Genomic DNA, 17,161 nt, shown 5'->3' with positions numbered 1-17,161 from the left:
CCAGGACTCTGAAGAGGGACAGAATTCACAGAGTACTTTAAAGGTATCCAAGTGAATATGTGTGAACTTTGAAAGTTCCCTATCTTTTCTGGGAGCTGGGAAGCAACCTACCATACCGATTAAAAAAAAAATGTTAAGGAAACCCCCCCAGGCACTTGGAACTTATTCTGTAAAATGAGCTTTACAGCTCTCTAAATTATAGCTCGTGTCTCAAACTTACTGTAGGAAGAACGTGGGGCTGGTGGACAAAGACCAGGGCTCTTCCACCTTCTGAAAAGACTATTTAAAGCTAAGAGCCATTTCACCAGGCAGTTTCATCTAATGCTGGAAGGCTGTGACCTGACACAACGCGGACTGGCTCTAGGGTGGACATGCATAAGTGAGGCCTTTGGGAGGGCGTCTTCCTCATTTGAACGGCATACATAATTAAGGCCTCTCTCTCACACATGTGTTTGCACATTGTGTAACTCGAGCCTACTTTATATCTTCGAGCTGGATTTAATGATTTTCACGTAGCATGCAAGTTCTCTCTCTGCAAGCACTTCTGAAAGTACTCGCGTCAGAGAGAAAGCAAAACAGTGTCATCCCGAGAAAGAGTTAACGTTCCTCTGTCAATTCTCTCCCCCATCGCAAACTCCTCTGGAACACACTTCATTTGCATTTACATGAATCCGCTTTATATTTTATCAGTATTTCATATCCATAATTCAGTATATGCCACCGCATACACTTTTCAAATATTATCGCTTCTTGGGGCGAAGATTTCTCAGTGGATTGTCATTCTGCAGGTAGCACAAATTTCCTTTTCCACACAAATAATGCGACTCACAGGTTTGGAAAAACAACAACGCCATTTAAAAACTGTTGGCGTGCTTTTGTTCCCAACCCATAATTATAAGGATCGTCAGGTTAGTCTAAACTTTGGGATCTTCTCTTGGTTTTATCTAACGGAATTTCAAAGAAAAGAGCTATGTAAAATTTGTTTTCAGAAAGAGATGGGAATAGAAAAGAAAGCAAGAGATGGGGGACTGCAGGCACACATCTTCTCTATGTCAAAATGCAATGGTAATATAAGGCAGAATTCATTCATTTTCTTCTATCTACCACAGTTGTGCTCCTAGACCTATCTGGGCCCAGCAATACTGCTTAAGGGGGTCCTGGGCAGGATGACCTCAGGTGGTTCCCCACTCTCTGGGTTGTTTGTAGTCATCTGATTTCTTCTATCATTACTTGCTCTCCTCCTCAGCTTCTTCTTTCCTGCAATCTGATAATTAGGGGCAATAGAGAAGGAAGGAAAGAGTCCCCTTCTCTTTACTTTGTCAAAAAAGGGGGGGGGAATCTGCTATACCCCAGAAGGTTAGAGGGTAATCCAGAACACATTTAGGTCACTGCAGGAGGAAGTTCTTGCAAAAAATGGCCTCCCTCATTTTTCTGCCGACAAATTCCCTTCTGGCAGCTGACAATCACCATTGGATGCTACCCTATGTAACAAGCACTGCTTGTTTTTAAGGGGAAAGTATGATAGAACTGTATGATAGAACTGTAAGGGACGTGGGTGGCGCTGTGGGTTAAACCACAGAGCCTAGGGCTTGCCGATCAGAAGGTCGGCGGTTCGAATCCCCGCAACAGGGTGAGCTCCCGTTGCTCGGTCCCTGCTCCTGCCAACCTAGCAGTTCAAAAGCACATCGAAGTGCAAGTAGATAAATAGGTACCGCTTCAGCGGGAAGGTAAACGGTGTTTCCATGTGCCACTCTGGTTTGCCAGAAGTGGCTTAGTCATGCTGGTCACATGACCCGGAAGCTATACACTGGCTCCCTCAGCCAATAAAGCGAGATGAGCACCGCAACCCCAGAGTTGGCCACGAACGGACCTAATGGTCAGGGGTCTCCTTACCTTTACCTTTATGATAGAACTGAAGAAATTCACAGTAAGGATAGTGACTCTTAATTTTTTGTTGAGTAACAGAAAATCGTTTCTGATTTTCAGCATAAGATAAGGAGTTTGCAGAGTAGCTGGATGAATCCTTTGCATCTGTCTTTGCAGATTGGGCAGATCCCTTTGCTTAAACTAACTTTTATCAGAAGGAAGACCAAGGAGCTGAGGGAGATGGGAGTTAAAAGAGATGGCTGTGTTCTACCTTCGCTGCTGGAGGCAGTAAGCCTCTGAATACCAGTTTGCTTGGAATCAGAAGTGAAGAGGGTCTGCTGCACTCAGTTTCTGCTTGTGGGCTTCCCACAGACATCTGGACTTGACAGGCCATTGGCCTAATGCCTTTCTTTTAACAGGAAAACTATTTACACATGGAGAGGTTTTAATAGACATAGGAAAGCACATAAATTCTGCAGTCTACCACAGTCATCCTGCTTCAACAACACAGAGTCAAAAACACTGGATATTTATTGCCCACAAGTTACTGTGTTGACATTATCAACAAAAGATAAAAATCACTCATTGGGGAAATTAAAAAAGTATTAAATGGCAGTGACTAAATGAAAGTTTGTTACTTTCAATCCAGCATAAAAATGATAGGCAATCAAAATGTGACAGGATAGACTAATTAGCATGCCAGTTTTGAAATTAAAAGTACCCTACTGGGGTTGGTTTAGAAAAGTTTAGGGCCCGTTTTGAAGTAAGGGGGGAACCATACATTTTTTTGAAAGAGCAAAGTTTGTGCAAAATGCATCCCTGGTGAAAACTCAACCTGTCTACCTGGGTAAATAATAGAAAAATAAGCAATAATTAAGATTATTATTATTTTAAGAATAATGTTTAATTAAATTAGTGTTTCTGAAATTCCATGAAATCAAAATGTCGTTCTAAGCTGAATTGATCTTCTGTGCCCGCCAAATCTAAAAAAACTTTGTATTAAGCCCCTAAATATTCTACCTTATTCTTAATATGTCCAGTTTCTACTGCTTCAACTTACTGCTGCCTCAAATGTGATGAATCTTCAGTATGGCTATTTCCTTCAGTATAGATAGGAAAATGAATGCAAATTATGTATATGTTACCACAGCTTGCTTATAAATATAGCCCATGGAAATATTGTACTGGCATGCTGGCAGAGAATGCAAAACCCTGAAACTGGCATTTAGGTCGCAGGCATTCGATTTCACACCACTGTTCTGCCCGGACACTGAGGTCCAGCTCCGAGGGCCTTCTGGTGGTTCCCTCCCTGCGAGAAGTGAGGTTAAAGGGAACCAGGCAGAGGGCCTTCTCAGTAGTGGTGCCTGCCCTGTGGAACGCCCTCCCATCAGATGTCAAGGAAATAAACAACTATCTGACTTTTAGAAGACATCTGAAGGCAGCCCTGTATCAGAAAAAATTTAATGTCTGATGTTTTACAATTTTTTATTTGGTGTAAGCCGCCCAGAGTGGCTGGGGAAACCCAGCCAGATGTGCAGGGTATAAACAAAAATTATGATGATGATGATGATGATGATGATGATGATGATGCAAGGATACCCAGGTCCTTGCACAGGTTGTATGAGCTAACGTGCATTGTGGGAGTTGAATTTAAGATACAAGCGACTGCTGAATTTAGAGACTGTTTGGATTAACCCATTGGCTAGACTTTCATATCACAGCAAGTTGGTTCAAATGCAACATTCCCAGTCTCCCAAAGCGAAGTTTCAAGAACCAAGAACATGCTACAGGCTTACATCCGCCCTCCTTCTACTTCCTCCTCTTTTCAGTTACTCATATCCAGTTATTTCCTCTTTAACACAAACTGTACTTTGCTACAATATCCAAACTAATAAGCTGTTTTTCCTTCCTTCTACTCCAAAGAGCTAAAACATAACCAAGCCATGCTTTGCAATTCTGGTTTAGAGGGCAAGTATAAACCATTATTTTCCAGGTTTTGATGTCAAGGTAACTTATAGGTAAAGGTAAAGAACCCCTGGGCGGTTAAGTCCACTCAAAGGTGACTATGGGGTGCAGCACTCAGCTCATTTTTCAGGCCCAGGGAGCCAGCGTTCATCTGCAGACAGTTTTCTGGGTCTTGTGGCCAGAATTACTGAACCGCTTCTGGTGCAACAGGACACTTGATGGAAGCCAGAGCGCACGGAAACACCATTTACCTTCCCACCACAGTGGTACCTATTTCTCTACCTGAACTGGTATGCTTTCGAACTACTAGGTTGGCAGAAGGTAACTTATATTTTGCTCTCATCTGGACACAACTAACTGAACCTGAGAACATGAGGGCAGAGACATAAGGAAATGGCTTGCTCATGTAACACTGAACAATGGTTTGACTTTACATCAGTACCTCAAGAAGCTTGCTTCTTAGTCAGTTGCCAACCAAGTTGTACAATCAAGTGTCCAGAAATCGTGTGAGTGTGCATATGTGACTCAACCCTATGCTTCAACACTGAAAACACAACACTGAAGTATAATTCTGCTTCTGCAAGATTTCCTTTTACTCTCATTAACAATTTGCATAGCACTTTTCACATGCCACACGCTGCACAATCTTTATCTTAACTACCATCATCTAGCCAGGGTAAAGTACACCTATTTTACAGATGGCAACTGAAGCTGAAAAATAGTTCTTTCCCAGCAGCTCTGCTGGAAATTCTTTATATGCTGTTCATGTTATATTTGATATTGTTCTGCTTTGTAATTATGAAATTGTTACTATGCTATTGTTTGGCTATGTTAGTATGAAACTGTTACTATGTTACTTGGCTGTGTTGTTATGAAATTGTTTTTGTAGCGTTTGAAATGTGTTCCTGTGTTGTTGCTGTTGTTTTGTAAACCACTTTGTGCATGATTTTTTGTGTGGAAAAGAGCTATACAAATCTAAAGAATGAACAAATGAATCCAAGCCTCCAGTGTATGCATTGTTTGAGGCTATCCTCAACCCTATGCTGTGAGGCCACTTGTCCGGATAGCTCATGAGACTCTTAATCTCAGGGTTGTGGGTTTGAGCCCCATATTCGACAAAATATATCTGCATTGCCGGGGGTTGAACTAGATGACCCTTGTGGCCCCTTCTACGATGTAAAATTAAATCAGAAAGGTAAAATTAAATCAGAAAGGGACAGAGAAAATTGCATAACTTGATAGGTTAATAATCTGCCTTTTAAACAAACAACAAAAATGGCAATCTATTTTTTCCCCATTAAAACCTGACACACTGCACTAACTGAGGAGACGATGTTGTGAAAGCAGACCACATTGCGTGGCAATGCTTGATCGAGATCAGCTATCAGAGAGCGAAAAGAAACCACTGTTTCGTGATTATAATAGCAAATTTTGGAAGACAACCAAATACATCATCTGGCGGCTCAACAGCTGTTACAGCATGGTAGTAATACCTTGCCATTTGCTGTAAGCTATAACTTGGGGAGGGGGGAATTGATTTCTCATCTGCCAGAAACAAGGAAATGTACTTCTTTGAACATTACTGACATTCTTCTCATTAGGAATAGCTCATTTTTGCATCTATTTTTCCTGATCTGCATCCTTCCCTCAGCATGGGTTGCTAAGCTGATTTTATGTTAATTTATTTTGAACCAAAAATAAATCGAGAGGAAAGTATTGGAAGCAATTTAAACAAACTACATATGTTTAGCCAAACTCTACGACAGGGTCATGTGTGGGTGTGAAAATATTATAAATATCCTTCAAATTATTATTTATTACCTTCACTTGTTCTCCTTCCTTTCCTTAAGCTTTAAAAACAGGAAGTTCCAAACTAATTTTGAGTCCACCAGCTTCCTTGCTGGGTCATAAGAGAAGGCAATCGTTTTCCATGCTGGACAGAAAGATGAAAACTGTAGGCTGGATATCAGTTATACAGTGGTACCTCGGGTTACATACGCTTCAGGTTACATACGTTTCAGGTTACAGACTCCACTAACCCAGAAATAGTACCTCGGGTTAAGAATTTTGCTTCAGGATGAGAACAGAAATCATGTTCTGGTGGCGTGGCGACAGCAGGAGGCCCCATTAGCTAAAGTGGTGCTTCAGGTTAAGAACAGTTTCAGGTTAAAAATGGACCTCCAGAAGGAATTAAGTACTTAACCCGAGGTACCACTGTGTGTATTTATGACAAAACTATGACCATTTACAGTAACATCTATACAAAAAATTCCATCATGGTCAACAGTCAGGGTTCTGTGGGTGGGTGGGTGGGTAACAGTACTTGCCATACATGCTGGCTCCCGGGGGCTGAGGCACTATTGGCCCCCTCTATGGTTTTTTTGAGGGGGATGGTCCCTTCCATTGTAAAAACTGGGCACAGAGGGACATTAGGACATCACACAATGTAGCTCATGTGGTGTCAGTACATTGTGCAACATCACACACGCGTGGTCAAAACCCTGCATCAGGGTCCTTCAATTTGGTTCAGAAGATGGAGCTTCTGGTACTCACTACAATAGTTAGGAGTTCTGGCACCTCATATTTTGCTGTCTTGCGGAAGCCATTTTGTGCTGGCCCCCATGGCACCTTTATCAAAGCATGGGTACCGGCACATTGTGGGGTTTTTAACCAAAGAAAGCACTGATGTGCTATAATAATGAAGGCTACAATCCTACGCACGGTTCTTTGGGATTATGGCCTGCTGGGACTTACTGCTGAATAGATATGAGCCAAACTGGGATAGTTCATTTGGGAGAGCATGAGAGTCTTCACCTTGGTGTCGTGGGTTTGAACCCCACATTGTGCAAAAGATTCCTGCATTGCAGGGGGGATGGACTAGATGATCCTCATGGTCCCTTCCAGTTCTCCAAGTCTATTATTCTATGCTGTAAAACATTCACTGTCTGCCTATGGGAGTTGTTTTAAAAAATTATTCCATGACACACAGTAGTTGACAAGAAGCTTTTTAAAAATAAAATAAAAATGCTGCCTATCAAAATTACTTTGCAGCTTTATATTATGCACCCTGCATAGACAAGGAGAGGACGGCATCACTGAAGAAGGGGTTTTTCGTAGCAGACCCTAAGTAGATCTTCACTGCACAGATTTCACTGAGAACTCTTCACCCTGGCCTTTGACAGTGAAGGTATTTTGTTTGGTGGGACCCACCTCTTTTGTTGAATTTATACCCATCTGTTGCCTTTGGAATGGCTTTCCATGTTTTATAACTGGAATGGTTCTACAATTGCATATTTCATCGTTGCAACTCGCCCTGGGACTTTATGGCGGCGTAGGGGCAAGAGATCTTAAAAATAGGTAAATTGAAGCTTAATTCATAAATAACAAAATGGGACTGATTCCTAAGCAGAGCCGTGTCAGATTGCAGCCTCCGAGTTTCAGTTATTCCAGCTTGGCTGTAGGTTAACGCAAAAGAAATCAGTCATGAATATTTTAGATCCTGGCATTCCACTTAGGGTTTTGAAGTGTCATAAACAATATCTTTCAAAGATCAATATTCACACAGGACATCTATGGGGAAAAGAAACTCAACATCTCTAGGATGTTGGTGTAAGCTATCAGTTAGATATACCTTCATGCCTGGCGCAGTTTTCTTGGCCTCTGCTTTTAATCTTGTTGCTTTTAACATTGGCCTGGTTTTCTTGTAATCTTGTTTTCCTATTGACGGAGAGAGAGAGAAAAAACAGTTACTGAAAACACTCCATGGTAAATGAGGGACAATTATTTTAATGTCTGCAGCATATCCAAATTTTCCTTTACAAAGCACAAAAAGACCACTGTTAGAGCTGCTTGCAGTGACAAACTTTGAAATGTTTGCTCTAATAGCGAATACATATGATAGTATAATTTGAGCAATTTATTATTTACAAATGGGCAGCCTAAAAGACTGTTGCTACGCCACATCATGCCACATCCAATGTAGAAAATTAAAAAGGGAAAGCCCACGATGAGAAAAGTTTGACGCAATTGAGAACAATTGTGCATAGTATTTGCATGGGTTGTGGGGTTAATTAGGCATAAGATAAAACTCTTACTTTTTCCAAGACAATTTTCAAGAGTTCGTAACCACTCCGCTTGTAAATTGGAAGGTTATTAGGCCTACACCCAAATTCAGTTCTAGAAAAAATAAAAAGCACTTCCTGCCTAGTAATAACAGGTTTTGGCCATGTTGAAATTGTTTTCACAGTATCCCTTTTCATGCCTCATGTCACAAGACTGCATTATGGCGGCTGGCCGGCCGATCAGTGTTAGATTAGCTGAAAGCTATACTTTGCAGCCTTGTAGTCATTAAGGGCTCTGATCTTAAGCAAATGCATTCAGGACTACTGCTAGGCCAATGCTTGCGAGGTTTGGTTTCTGCTGCTAAAGTTACTGTTTCGGGAAGGGGGGGGGAACTTACCTTCCATACTTAAGCACATTTTTACTGCCTTTTTGGTTTTCCTACTCTGCTGTGGCCTGAGTGCCAAAACAGAGCAACAAACCAACCTCGAAAGGGCTTTTTCACTCTTATGGGCAGATCCACATCTTAGATTTAAAGCACATGACTACCCCAAAGAATCCTGGGAACTGTAAGGGTGCTGAGAATTAAACCTCTATGAAGGGAAAACTACAGTTCCCAGCTTTCTGTGCTGGAGGGGGGAGGAGCTATGTGTGGTGTGACCATCAGGGAGCATGTGGTGAACATTATAAAGCCATGTAGCCATAACTAATTAGACATGGCTATAGGATGATGTCACTGAGGGCAAATGAAGCCCCCCCACCACCACCATATTTGGTGAGTGGGCAAAGAAGGAACTTATCCCCTTTGCCCAACCGAGGCAACTTGCCTCGCCCCTCCAGTTGTGCATGCTTACAGATGACTTTGGGCAGAATGCGGATGAATCTACAAAAGATGTACGCCACACCCCAATCCCAGTGTGCGTTCAGGGAAATGCCTGGATGACGCTTTGGTCTCCCGGTTGCACGGTGCTCCTACTCTTCCTGCGCAAGAGCTTTCTTGTCCTACAACTGTGCCCAACGTGTGGTTGCTTTGGAAGGGATGGGGAGGAGATGGGACATTGCATAGGTGAACTATGGAACTCCCACAGGAGGCAGTGATGGTCACCAACTTGGATGGCTTTAAAAGAGGGCTGGACAACTTCAATACCGGCTGCTGGAAACCACAGGAGGGGAGCGTGCTCTTGTGCTTGGATCTTGCTTGAGGGTTCGCCACAGGCATCTGGTTGGCCACTGTAAGAACAGAATGCTGGACTAGATGGGCCACTGAGCTAATTCAGCAGACTCTTATGTTCTTATGACACTGGGAGCAGGAATAAAATCATGGCCTCACCCCTCACTGCACAAACACATGCTCTACATGTGAGTAACACATAAACAGGGCTTATGTTTTCTCTCTGGTTATTGGAGGTGCAAGTTGTTATTGTTGTTGTTTTTAAGCGGCTCCCAGTCCTTAAAAAAAATAATCTACTGTCAGAGTTGCTTCCAGATCCTAGCTCACAGAGGATCACGCTAGCCAGCGATCATTAAATAAAAGTCTTTATTGAGTTACAGTTTCCATTCTCAAGCTGCTGCGTGCAACCCTACGTCTAATGGTTAGATCGGCGAAGCTCCGTCTGAGTCTCCGCCCCTTGTACACCAACTTAATATCCTAGCCCTGCTCCACCTTTTCCGCCTGACTGTTCTTCTCTGGGTCCCTCTGCCCCCCGGGGTCTCTTCCTTCCGGGATTCCTCTGACGCTGACGCTGACCCCCCTGACTCTTCTCCCTCCTTTCGGCGGGCTTTAGGACCTGGCTCCCTTTCCGGGCTGCCTACTGCGCCACCTTCCTGTGCATTTGAACTTGGTGCGCGCGCCCAACCTTCCACCTTCCGTCTGACCGTTTCTTCGCTCCCCGATGGAGGTGTGGCCACTCCTGACTCGTGCCCTCCTCCCTGTTGTGAGCTGCCAGCGCTTGATCCCTGGCGCCCTTCCTCTTCCCTGCTCTCTGGCGGTGACGCCGGTCCCGATTTCCAACTGCTCCCCTCTGAGTCCCCTCTGGCTCTATCTTCCTGGGGTGTCCCCCTAGGCTCCCCCCTTGCCCTGGCCACTGGTGCTCCTTTCTGTGAATCTTCTGATTCACTGGAAAGACTCGGAGATCTCGGGTCGTCGTCATCACTCATCTTCTCTTCTGCCTCCTCCCCCTCGCTCTCTGTTTCCTCCCTTGCCCTTGCCTCTGCTCCTGAACCCCTGACATCTACGATTAGGGGAAACATTTTCCTTACTGAGGAGACTCAAGATGGATTTCTCTGGTGATCTGTACTATACCAGAGGAGCGGTGGAGATTTTAAAGTCTAATGCATGGGAAAAATTGTTCTTTTCTCAGAGGAAAGTATGGTCATTGTGGAATAAGGGGGAAAGAGTTTACATGACTAGAGCTCCCCGCCAGTCATTATGATATTACCATGTGCTATGCAATAGTAAAGGACCTGTCAGAATTTCCATTATGAATTGACTGAGTTTATATGCTCGTAAAAATTCACTCCAGGGTGAAACTTGGCTTAAAAATATATCTGAACCTGTAATACTGTTTGGAGCCAATTTCAACTAAGACATGCAGCTGCTAAAAACTTTTACTTGCGAACAAACTGCAGACATTTATTCACATGGGGCTTTGAACACAGATTTATAAGACTTTAAGAAGAAAACAAGGGGAAAATAATTGTTTCACTTCAAGATCTCAGAAAGTCTGAAATACACCCTCATGTCTACACTGAAAATGAAAGGTGGGACAACTAAGACGTGATTTACATCACAGAGACCTGCTGTTTCTAGAGATCAGCCAAAATTACCATAAATAGGTGCAGCTTTGGGAAAGCAGAGGGAATGGTGTAGATGAGCTCTCCTATTTGCTTGGCATTTCCTCTGAGTAAATTTGAGTACAACCTTACTGTAGATATTTTGGAAGTGTAAAATGCAATGGGTGAAAAGCAGAAGAGCTCAAGTATATAGATGATATAGATGGTGATAAAATGTTAGAAGGGGGTTCGTTCATCTTTCCCCTGGGTTTAGGATCTAATTTATCTTGTGGGTTTTATGGACAATGAACTAATAAAGATAACCAACAATTCACTCTGGCTTTAGACCAATGTGCACTACAACTAGCTAGATGGTGAAGTGACCACCTGATTGTCCTGTCTTGGAAACCGTATCTCATTTTATTCCTCGGTTGCCTGAATAACTTTTACCATTCACTTCATCTGGCTTTGCCATGCAGCCAACTACAAAGTGCAGTGGATGGGCAGAGCAAATTTTGGCTTTGACCAGTTTTGGGAATGGACCGATCATCCCCCTTGCCCTCCAAGCATAAACATGGAGAGCCAGGCATCCTTGCCCTCTCAATGAGCCACTCGTCTTTGAGGCAAATGTGTGGTGCAGAGCAATTGTATGCAGATACCATTTCCGCGAGGGACGTGGGTGGCGCTGTGCGTTAAACCACAGAGCCTAGGACTTGCCGATCAGAAGGTTGGCGGTTTGAATCCCCACGACAGGGTGAGCTCCTGTTGCTCGGTCCCTGCTCCTGCCAACCTAGCAGTTCGAAAGCACGTCAAAGTGCAAGTAGATAAATAGGTACCGCTCCGGCGGGAAGGTAAACGGCGTTTCTATGCGCTGCTCTGGTTCGCGAGAAGCGGCTTAGTCATGCTGGCCACATGACCCGGAAGCTGTATGCCGGCTCCCTCAGCCAATAAAGCGAGATGAGCGGCACAACCCCAGAGTCGGCCACGACTGGACCTAATGGTCAGGGGTCCCTTTACCTTTACCTTACCATTTCTGCAACCATGTAAACTCCACCAAACCCATGACTGTAAGTGCAGTTAAAGTGGAGTGGCATGTGACCTGTGTCATAGTAAAGATGACATGGATTAAGTGCACATCAGAGGGCATCAAAGGTAGAGGCAATAATGGATTATTATTATTTTTTGATTATTATGCCCTAAGAATAACCAGTTATTTCTCAACAAAGAAAGTTTATTGATCCTCTTCAATCTTATATTCTAGCAACCACCCATTCCAGAGGAGAACCATGAGCAGAAATAGGACTGCATCTGAGAAAGTGGCTTTAAGATTTCAAATGAACTGAATTCGATGATCTATGTGACTGTTTCCCTAAAACTTACCTCGGTGCAAGTTAACAGTGACAATATTTGCAGGCTGAAATTGAAGTCGATATTAACAACTGAAACTCTCTTTATTGCAAACAATCTATTTTAATAATGACTCTACAGCTGGTAAGTCTCCAAAACAAAGCATCTGTGATTAATTTACCACTCTCCTTGCTAAATGCTATAGCCAGAAGAGAAAGTACATACCAGAGAATAAAAGTCTGAATCAACTGTGTGTAAAAATTTACAAAGGACATCTGTTAAGTCCTTGGTAATGAAAACCACATTTTAGTATTGGACTTTTTAAAAACACCTCTTTAAACAGCTGAACTCCCCTCCCCCCCCAAAAAAAATCCCCAAGATAACCACCTGTAATGCAAAAATGGCATATGCGCCCCAAAAGTTGCCACCTGAAATATCTAGTTTATATAAGCAATGCAAACACCTTTGACCATTGCTAGCTGGAATGTAAATTCATGTTAATTTAAACTAGCATCAATTATAGTGGAGGATATTTTCAGAGCTGAAGGTGGCGTGAAAGGGGTGCTGGCTGCTGTTCGTGGTACATATGTATACTTATCCCTGTTTTGCAGGTTTTTGAACTGTTTGGTCACCATCTAAGGGCCTCCTCTGAGCGATACCACAAAGAGAGAATCAATGTGGGAACATGGGTGAAGGTCTTAGTGGTGTGGTCCCCCAGCTATGAAATGGTCTTCCCCTGACCCCAGTGAGGCCTGTTGGTGCATATGGTGCAACCACCCCGCCTTGAGTGGGACACCCCGGACTTACAGAATCTTTAGGTTTACTATGAACACTTTCCTCCCTAACAGATTTCCCACATCTCACGGGGCTGCGAAGACTGCATTCCTCTCTTCTTCGCATCCAAAGACGGACTGATGCCAGGGATTTAACCTGGAAACTTCTGCATGCACTTTTATGTCCTGCGTGGGAATTTAACTCTCATCAGTATCACCTGGCATGGTTAAGTGTCACTGATGATGGGAGCTGGAGCCTAAAACAACCAGAGGGTTCCAGGTTATGGAAGGCTGCTTGAGAATATATCAGAACGACCATCAGTAGAACGTGAGACTCTTAATCTCAGGGTTGTGGGTTCGAGCCCCACGTTGGGCAAAAGATTCCTGCATTGCAAGGGGTTGGGCTAGATGACCCTTGCGATCTTCTCCAGCTCTACCATTCTATAATTCTATGACTGCCTGGAGTCCACTCCCAATACTTACTCCCATTAGTACAGCTACAACTCCCATTAGTGCCGGTTCTCGGTAGCAGGTGAATTCATTTTTGCCAAACTCTAGCTAACAATGCTGTGGGGATATCAATATTCGAACCTTGAAACATGCAAGCATTTTAGAAAGTTTACTTTGTTGTTGTTTACTCGTGTCCGACTCTTCGTGACCCCATGGACCAGAGCACGCCAGGCACTCCTATCTTCCAATGCCTCCCGCAGTTTGGTCAGACTCATGCTGGTAGCTTCGAGAACACTGTCCAACCATCTCGTCCTCTGTCGTCCCCTACTCCTTGTGCCCTCCATCTTTCCCAACATCAGGGTCTTTTCCAGGGAGTCTTCTCTTCTCATGAGGTGGCCAAAGTATTGGAGCCTCAGCTTCACGATCTGTCCTTCCAGTGAGCACTCAGGGCTGATTTCCTTCAGAATGGATACGTTTGATCTTCTTGCAGTCCATGGGACTCTCAAGAGTCTCCTCCAGCACCATAATTCAAAAGCATCAATTCTTCGGCGATCAGCCTTCTTGATGGTCCAGCTCTCACTTCCATACATCACTACTGGGAAAACCATGGCTTTAACTATACGGACCTTTGTTGGCAAGGTGATGTCTCTGCTTTTTAAGATGCTGTCTAGGTTTGCCATCGCCTTTCTCCCAAGGAGCAGGCGTCTTTTAATTTCGTGACTGCTGTGACCATCTGCAGTGATCATGGAGCCCAAGTAGTAGAAAGTTTACTACTGGGCTTAAACAATCAACTAAGAGTATAGGGCTTCTTTTTAGTTATTAATGGGGTCTTCATCTTTGCCCTTTGTTTGTGTTGCTGTCCAAGCTCATTATCATGTGTATGCCTGGCTATTGTTTTATGAATGTTCACATTTCAGAAGCTCCTTCTATGTCCCACCCCCACCCACACATAGACTTTCCAATATCCACCCTCATTATCATCATGAGGCAGTGTTGCTCTTCCCCTGCATTTGCAACTTTAAAAATTAATGCACTCCGATTTTCTGACTACTGTGAAGCGTAAGCTGCTTAGGAGCACATTATGCTATCAAGCAAGCACATTCTTTCATAGAAAATACAGCTGGTTCTGATTCAAAGGCGTTTCTTTTCACCTGCAAATGGACTTGCTTCTAACTTGTTCCTCGATTCATTGTCTTTTATGGGTGCCTGCAAATCTTTAATTGTCTTTAATTCAAAAACAAAAGTAAATTCCGTTCTTTAACTCTCACAAACATGTTCAATCATAATTCCTCCTGGGATGATTACCAAGTTCTATTCACTGCCTGATCTTCAAACAAAAGTCCATAAATTTATTGCCCATTTATACAAACCGCACCAATTATGCCACAATTGAATGGCAGACAAGGAAGAGTCAAAATATTTGAAAGGAGAAGTGTGCAATCTAAATTTAATTACACAGGCAAATTATTTGAAAATGAGTTATTTACTGCATGCCAAAAACTGACAGATAGTAAAAGAAATCAACATTACAGATTTAAAATCCCTTTCAGCGCTTTCTCTCCAATTTGTAACTGCCAAGAAACTGCTGCCCTGAATATTTTTGTGCTGGTACCACAATAATAACTAAAATGAAAACATTATATCTTTCCCATAGTTCAGTACCATCACAATAATAAATGGTACTGAAATGCAAGGAAATGCAGAACTGAACTCAAATATCCTTGTTACTAGAATCTACAGCAACCCACAACCCAATCCAGGTGTGGCTGACCACCTTCCCACTTATCAGGACTTTCAAAAGGATCCTGTATAGTAGGGATGGACAATCTATGACTCTCCAGATGTTGGATTCCGACTCCCAGCCAGCATGGCTAATGATAAGAGATGACAGGTCCCCCATCTAACAGCCTTATAGACACAGACAGAAGCTGGATGGCATATCTCTGCATCAGGAGGAGAAACTGACCTTTAAAAAATAGCCCCACATGCAGAATACCTTGAAACCTTAGAAGAGAAAGATTAGATGTCCACAGTGTCCTTTATTTTGAATCAGCTATCCTTAAACCTTGACATATATTTTAAAATGATAGAGGGGGGAGGAAACATTGACAGCATTACAGAAGTGTTGGGTGCCTTCAATATCACCCACTGCCAAGCTCACATGTATTTCTCCCTCTTTTCTAATCCTCCATTACAGCCATTTAAACATGTGGTATGAAAGAGATAAATTTAAGCTACACGGAAGGGGAATTTGAAAGCTGCAGGGCCTTCACAGGTGTTGTTCCAGCAAGCCTGTCTGTTGCTTTCTCTAGCCATAATGCCTGGGCTAAGCTAAAGCGGCCCTGCCAATTTCAGCTGTCCCTCAAGCAAGAAAGCGCGGAAACTATTTTACATTCAATCAGCAAGCAAAAGAGCCACAATCTAATTCCCAAGCTGGCACGATAAATAACGCTGATACCTTTGCATTAAGACGAGGGAGTTGTCCGGGAAGTAGTAGGAATGTAGAAAATGTACATTTTGTCGTGAAAGCATTTCAAAAATCGTTTGGCCGTGCATGCAACCAGACGCCGTTAAGTGGTTTGCTCGCTATCGCGCCATAAATCCCTCCTTTGCATAATAGGAAATAAGGGCGCTCATTTCCCTCCAACTAATACAAAGTGATACGAAAGGCTCTATCACACGAGGAGCTGGGATATTTAGAATATTAATTGAAAATTTCAATTGTAAAAAAAGTGCTGCTTCAAATAAAAGGGCTCCCATTTCATCATCGCTCAAGTTAATAGCAAGCCAATTGACTGCAACATAAGCAGCATTCATAGCGGTCTTCTGCAACATCTTACGATGAACATCCCTGGTATAGAGAGCTCTCCCCACCCCCACCCCCGGCACACACGGGGGGGGGGAGGAAGAGAGGTTTGCTTTAATACCATTTCAATTGCTGTGATTAAAGATGTTTTAGGAGTCTTCAGCTAACGGAAACATTTTGATATATATTGAATATAGTCAAAGTGTTAGTACTCAAAAGAGAGAGCATGGGAACCCCCCACAGCTCTTCTCTTTTTTTTTTTATTCAGGTTTAATGGTAGCTCAAATCACTGGCCATTTTTCAATCTTGAGAGATGGAACAGCTTGACACTAATAATACATTTGCAAAGGACACATCATCATTTAACACAACATTAAGTGCTCAGGAACAACTTTTTTTTACAATAGACACAACGTGTTCTGAGCTCAGGGTTGACATATCATTACATTTTATGCTACAAAGATAATCCAGCCAGCCATTCATGAGAGGTAAATTAATTTTCAAGCAACTGTATTTCAGCTTTAAGCCAACAAGAAGGATGCATTAAAGTGAATAAGTTTATTTTATGCTATCAGCAAGGGTTTCTTTAGCCTGAATAAAAGACTTTCTTGAGTATACCAGTATCTATACCTTCAATTATTTCCACTCTCCCTGCAGTTTCGACTCAGAATTCTGCTTGTATAAGTTAAGCTACAATTTTAAACCCATAAAGCAGCCATCTCACGCAGGCTGAATGAACACGGGAGGCAGAAGTGATACAAGGAGGTGGGAAATGAAGAGCGACTTCATATGCTGCAGCCTCTGTAGGGAGGCCGCCCAAACCACAAATATGCATAGTGGACCAGAGCGTTTGTAAAACTTACTGAGTGCCAGAAAGGTGGTGGGAAACTATGCAAACCAATCAAGGCAGTAGATATGCATGCTTTCTGCAGCATTGAAGGCATGTCCAAGCCAGCTTGATCAGACCAAGGGGAGCGGGAATGGTTTTTCATCAGAAATCTCATGATCTTCACCATGGCTGCTACTGGCATAGGGACACTAAGTAATTTAATGTTCCATATCCACGAGCTTTTAAAGATCAAGCTTTTACTTTTGTGTTGCTTTCAAACCTACATTCACTAGT

The 17,161-nt window shown here is 43.0% G+C and overlaps 1 protein-coding gene across 5 annotated transcripts in view; it reads right to left on the bottom strand.

Annotated features, from left to right (window-relative positions):
• TRIQK (triple QxxK/R motif containing) overlaps positions 1–17,161 on the bottom strand; it is a 58,322-nt gene that overhangs the window by 3,901 nt on the left and 37,260 nt on the right. For all 5 annotated transcript variants that reach the window (XM_081013707.1, XM_081013708.1, XM_081013706.1 and 2 more), the window contains one exon: positions 7,463–7,548. In XM_081013707.1, the coding sequence (XP_080869833.1) occupies positions 7,463–7,548 (86 nt within the window). The remainder of the gene's footprint in view (positions 1–7,462; positions 7,549–17,161) is intronic.

This window comes from Podarcis pityusensis (assembly GCF_964106645.2).
Source record: "Podarcis pityusensis genome assembly, chromosome: 7".
Taxonomy (NCBI): Eukaryota; Metazoa; Chordata; class Lepidosauria; order Squamata; family Lacertidae; genus Podarcis; species Podarcis pityusensis.
This window is presented reverse-complemented; position numbering and strand designations above follow the sequence as displayed.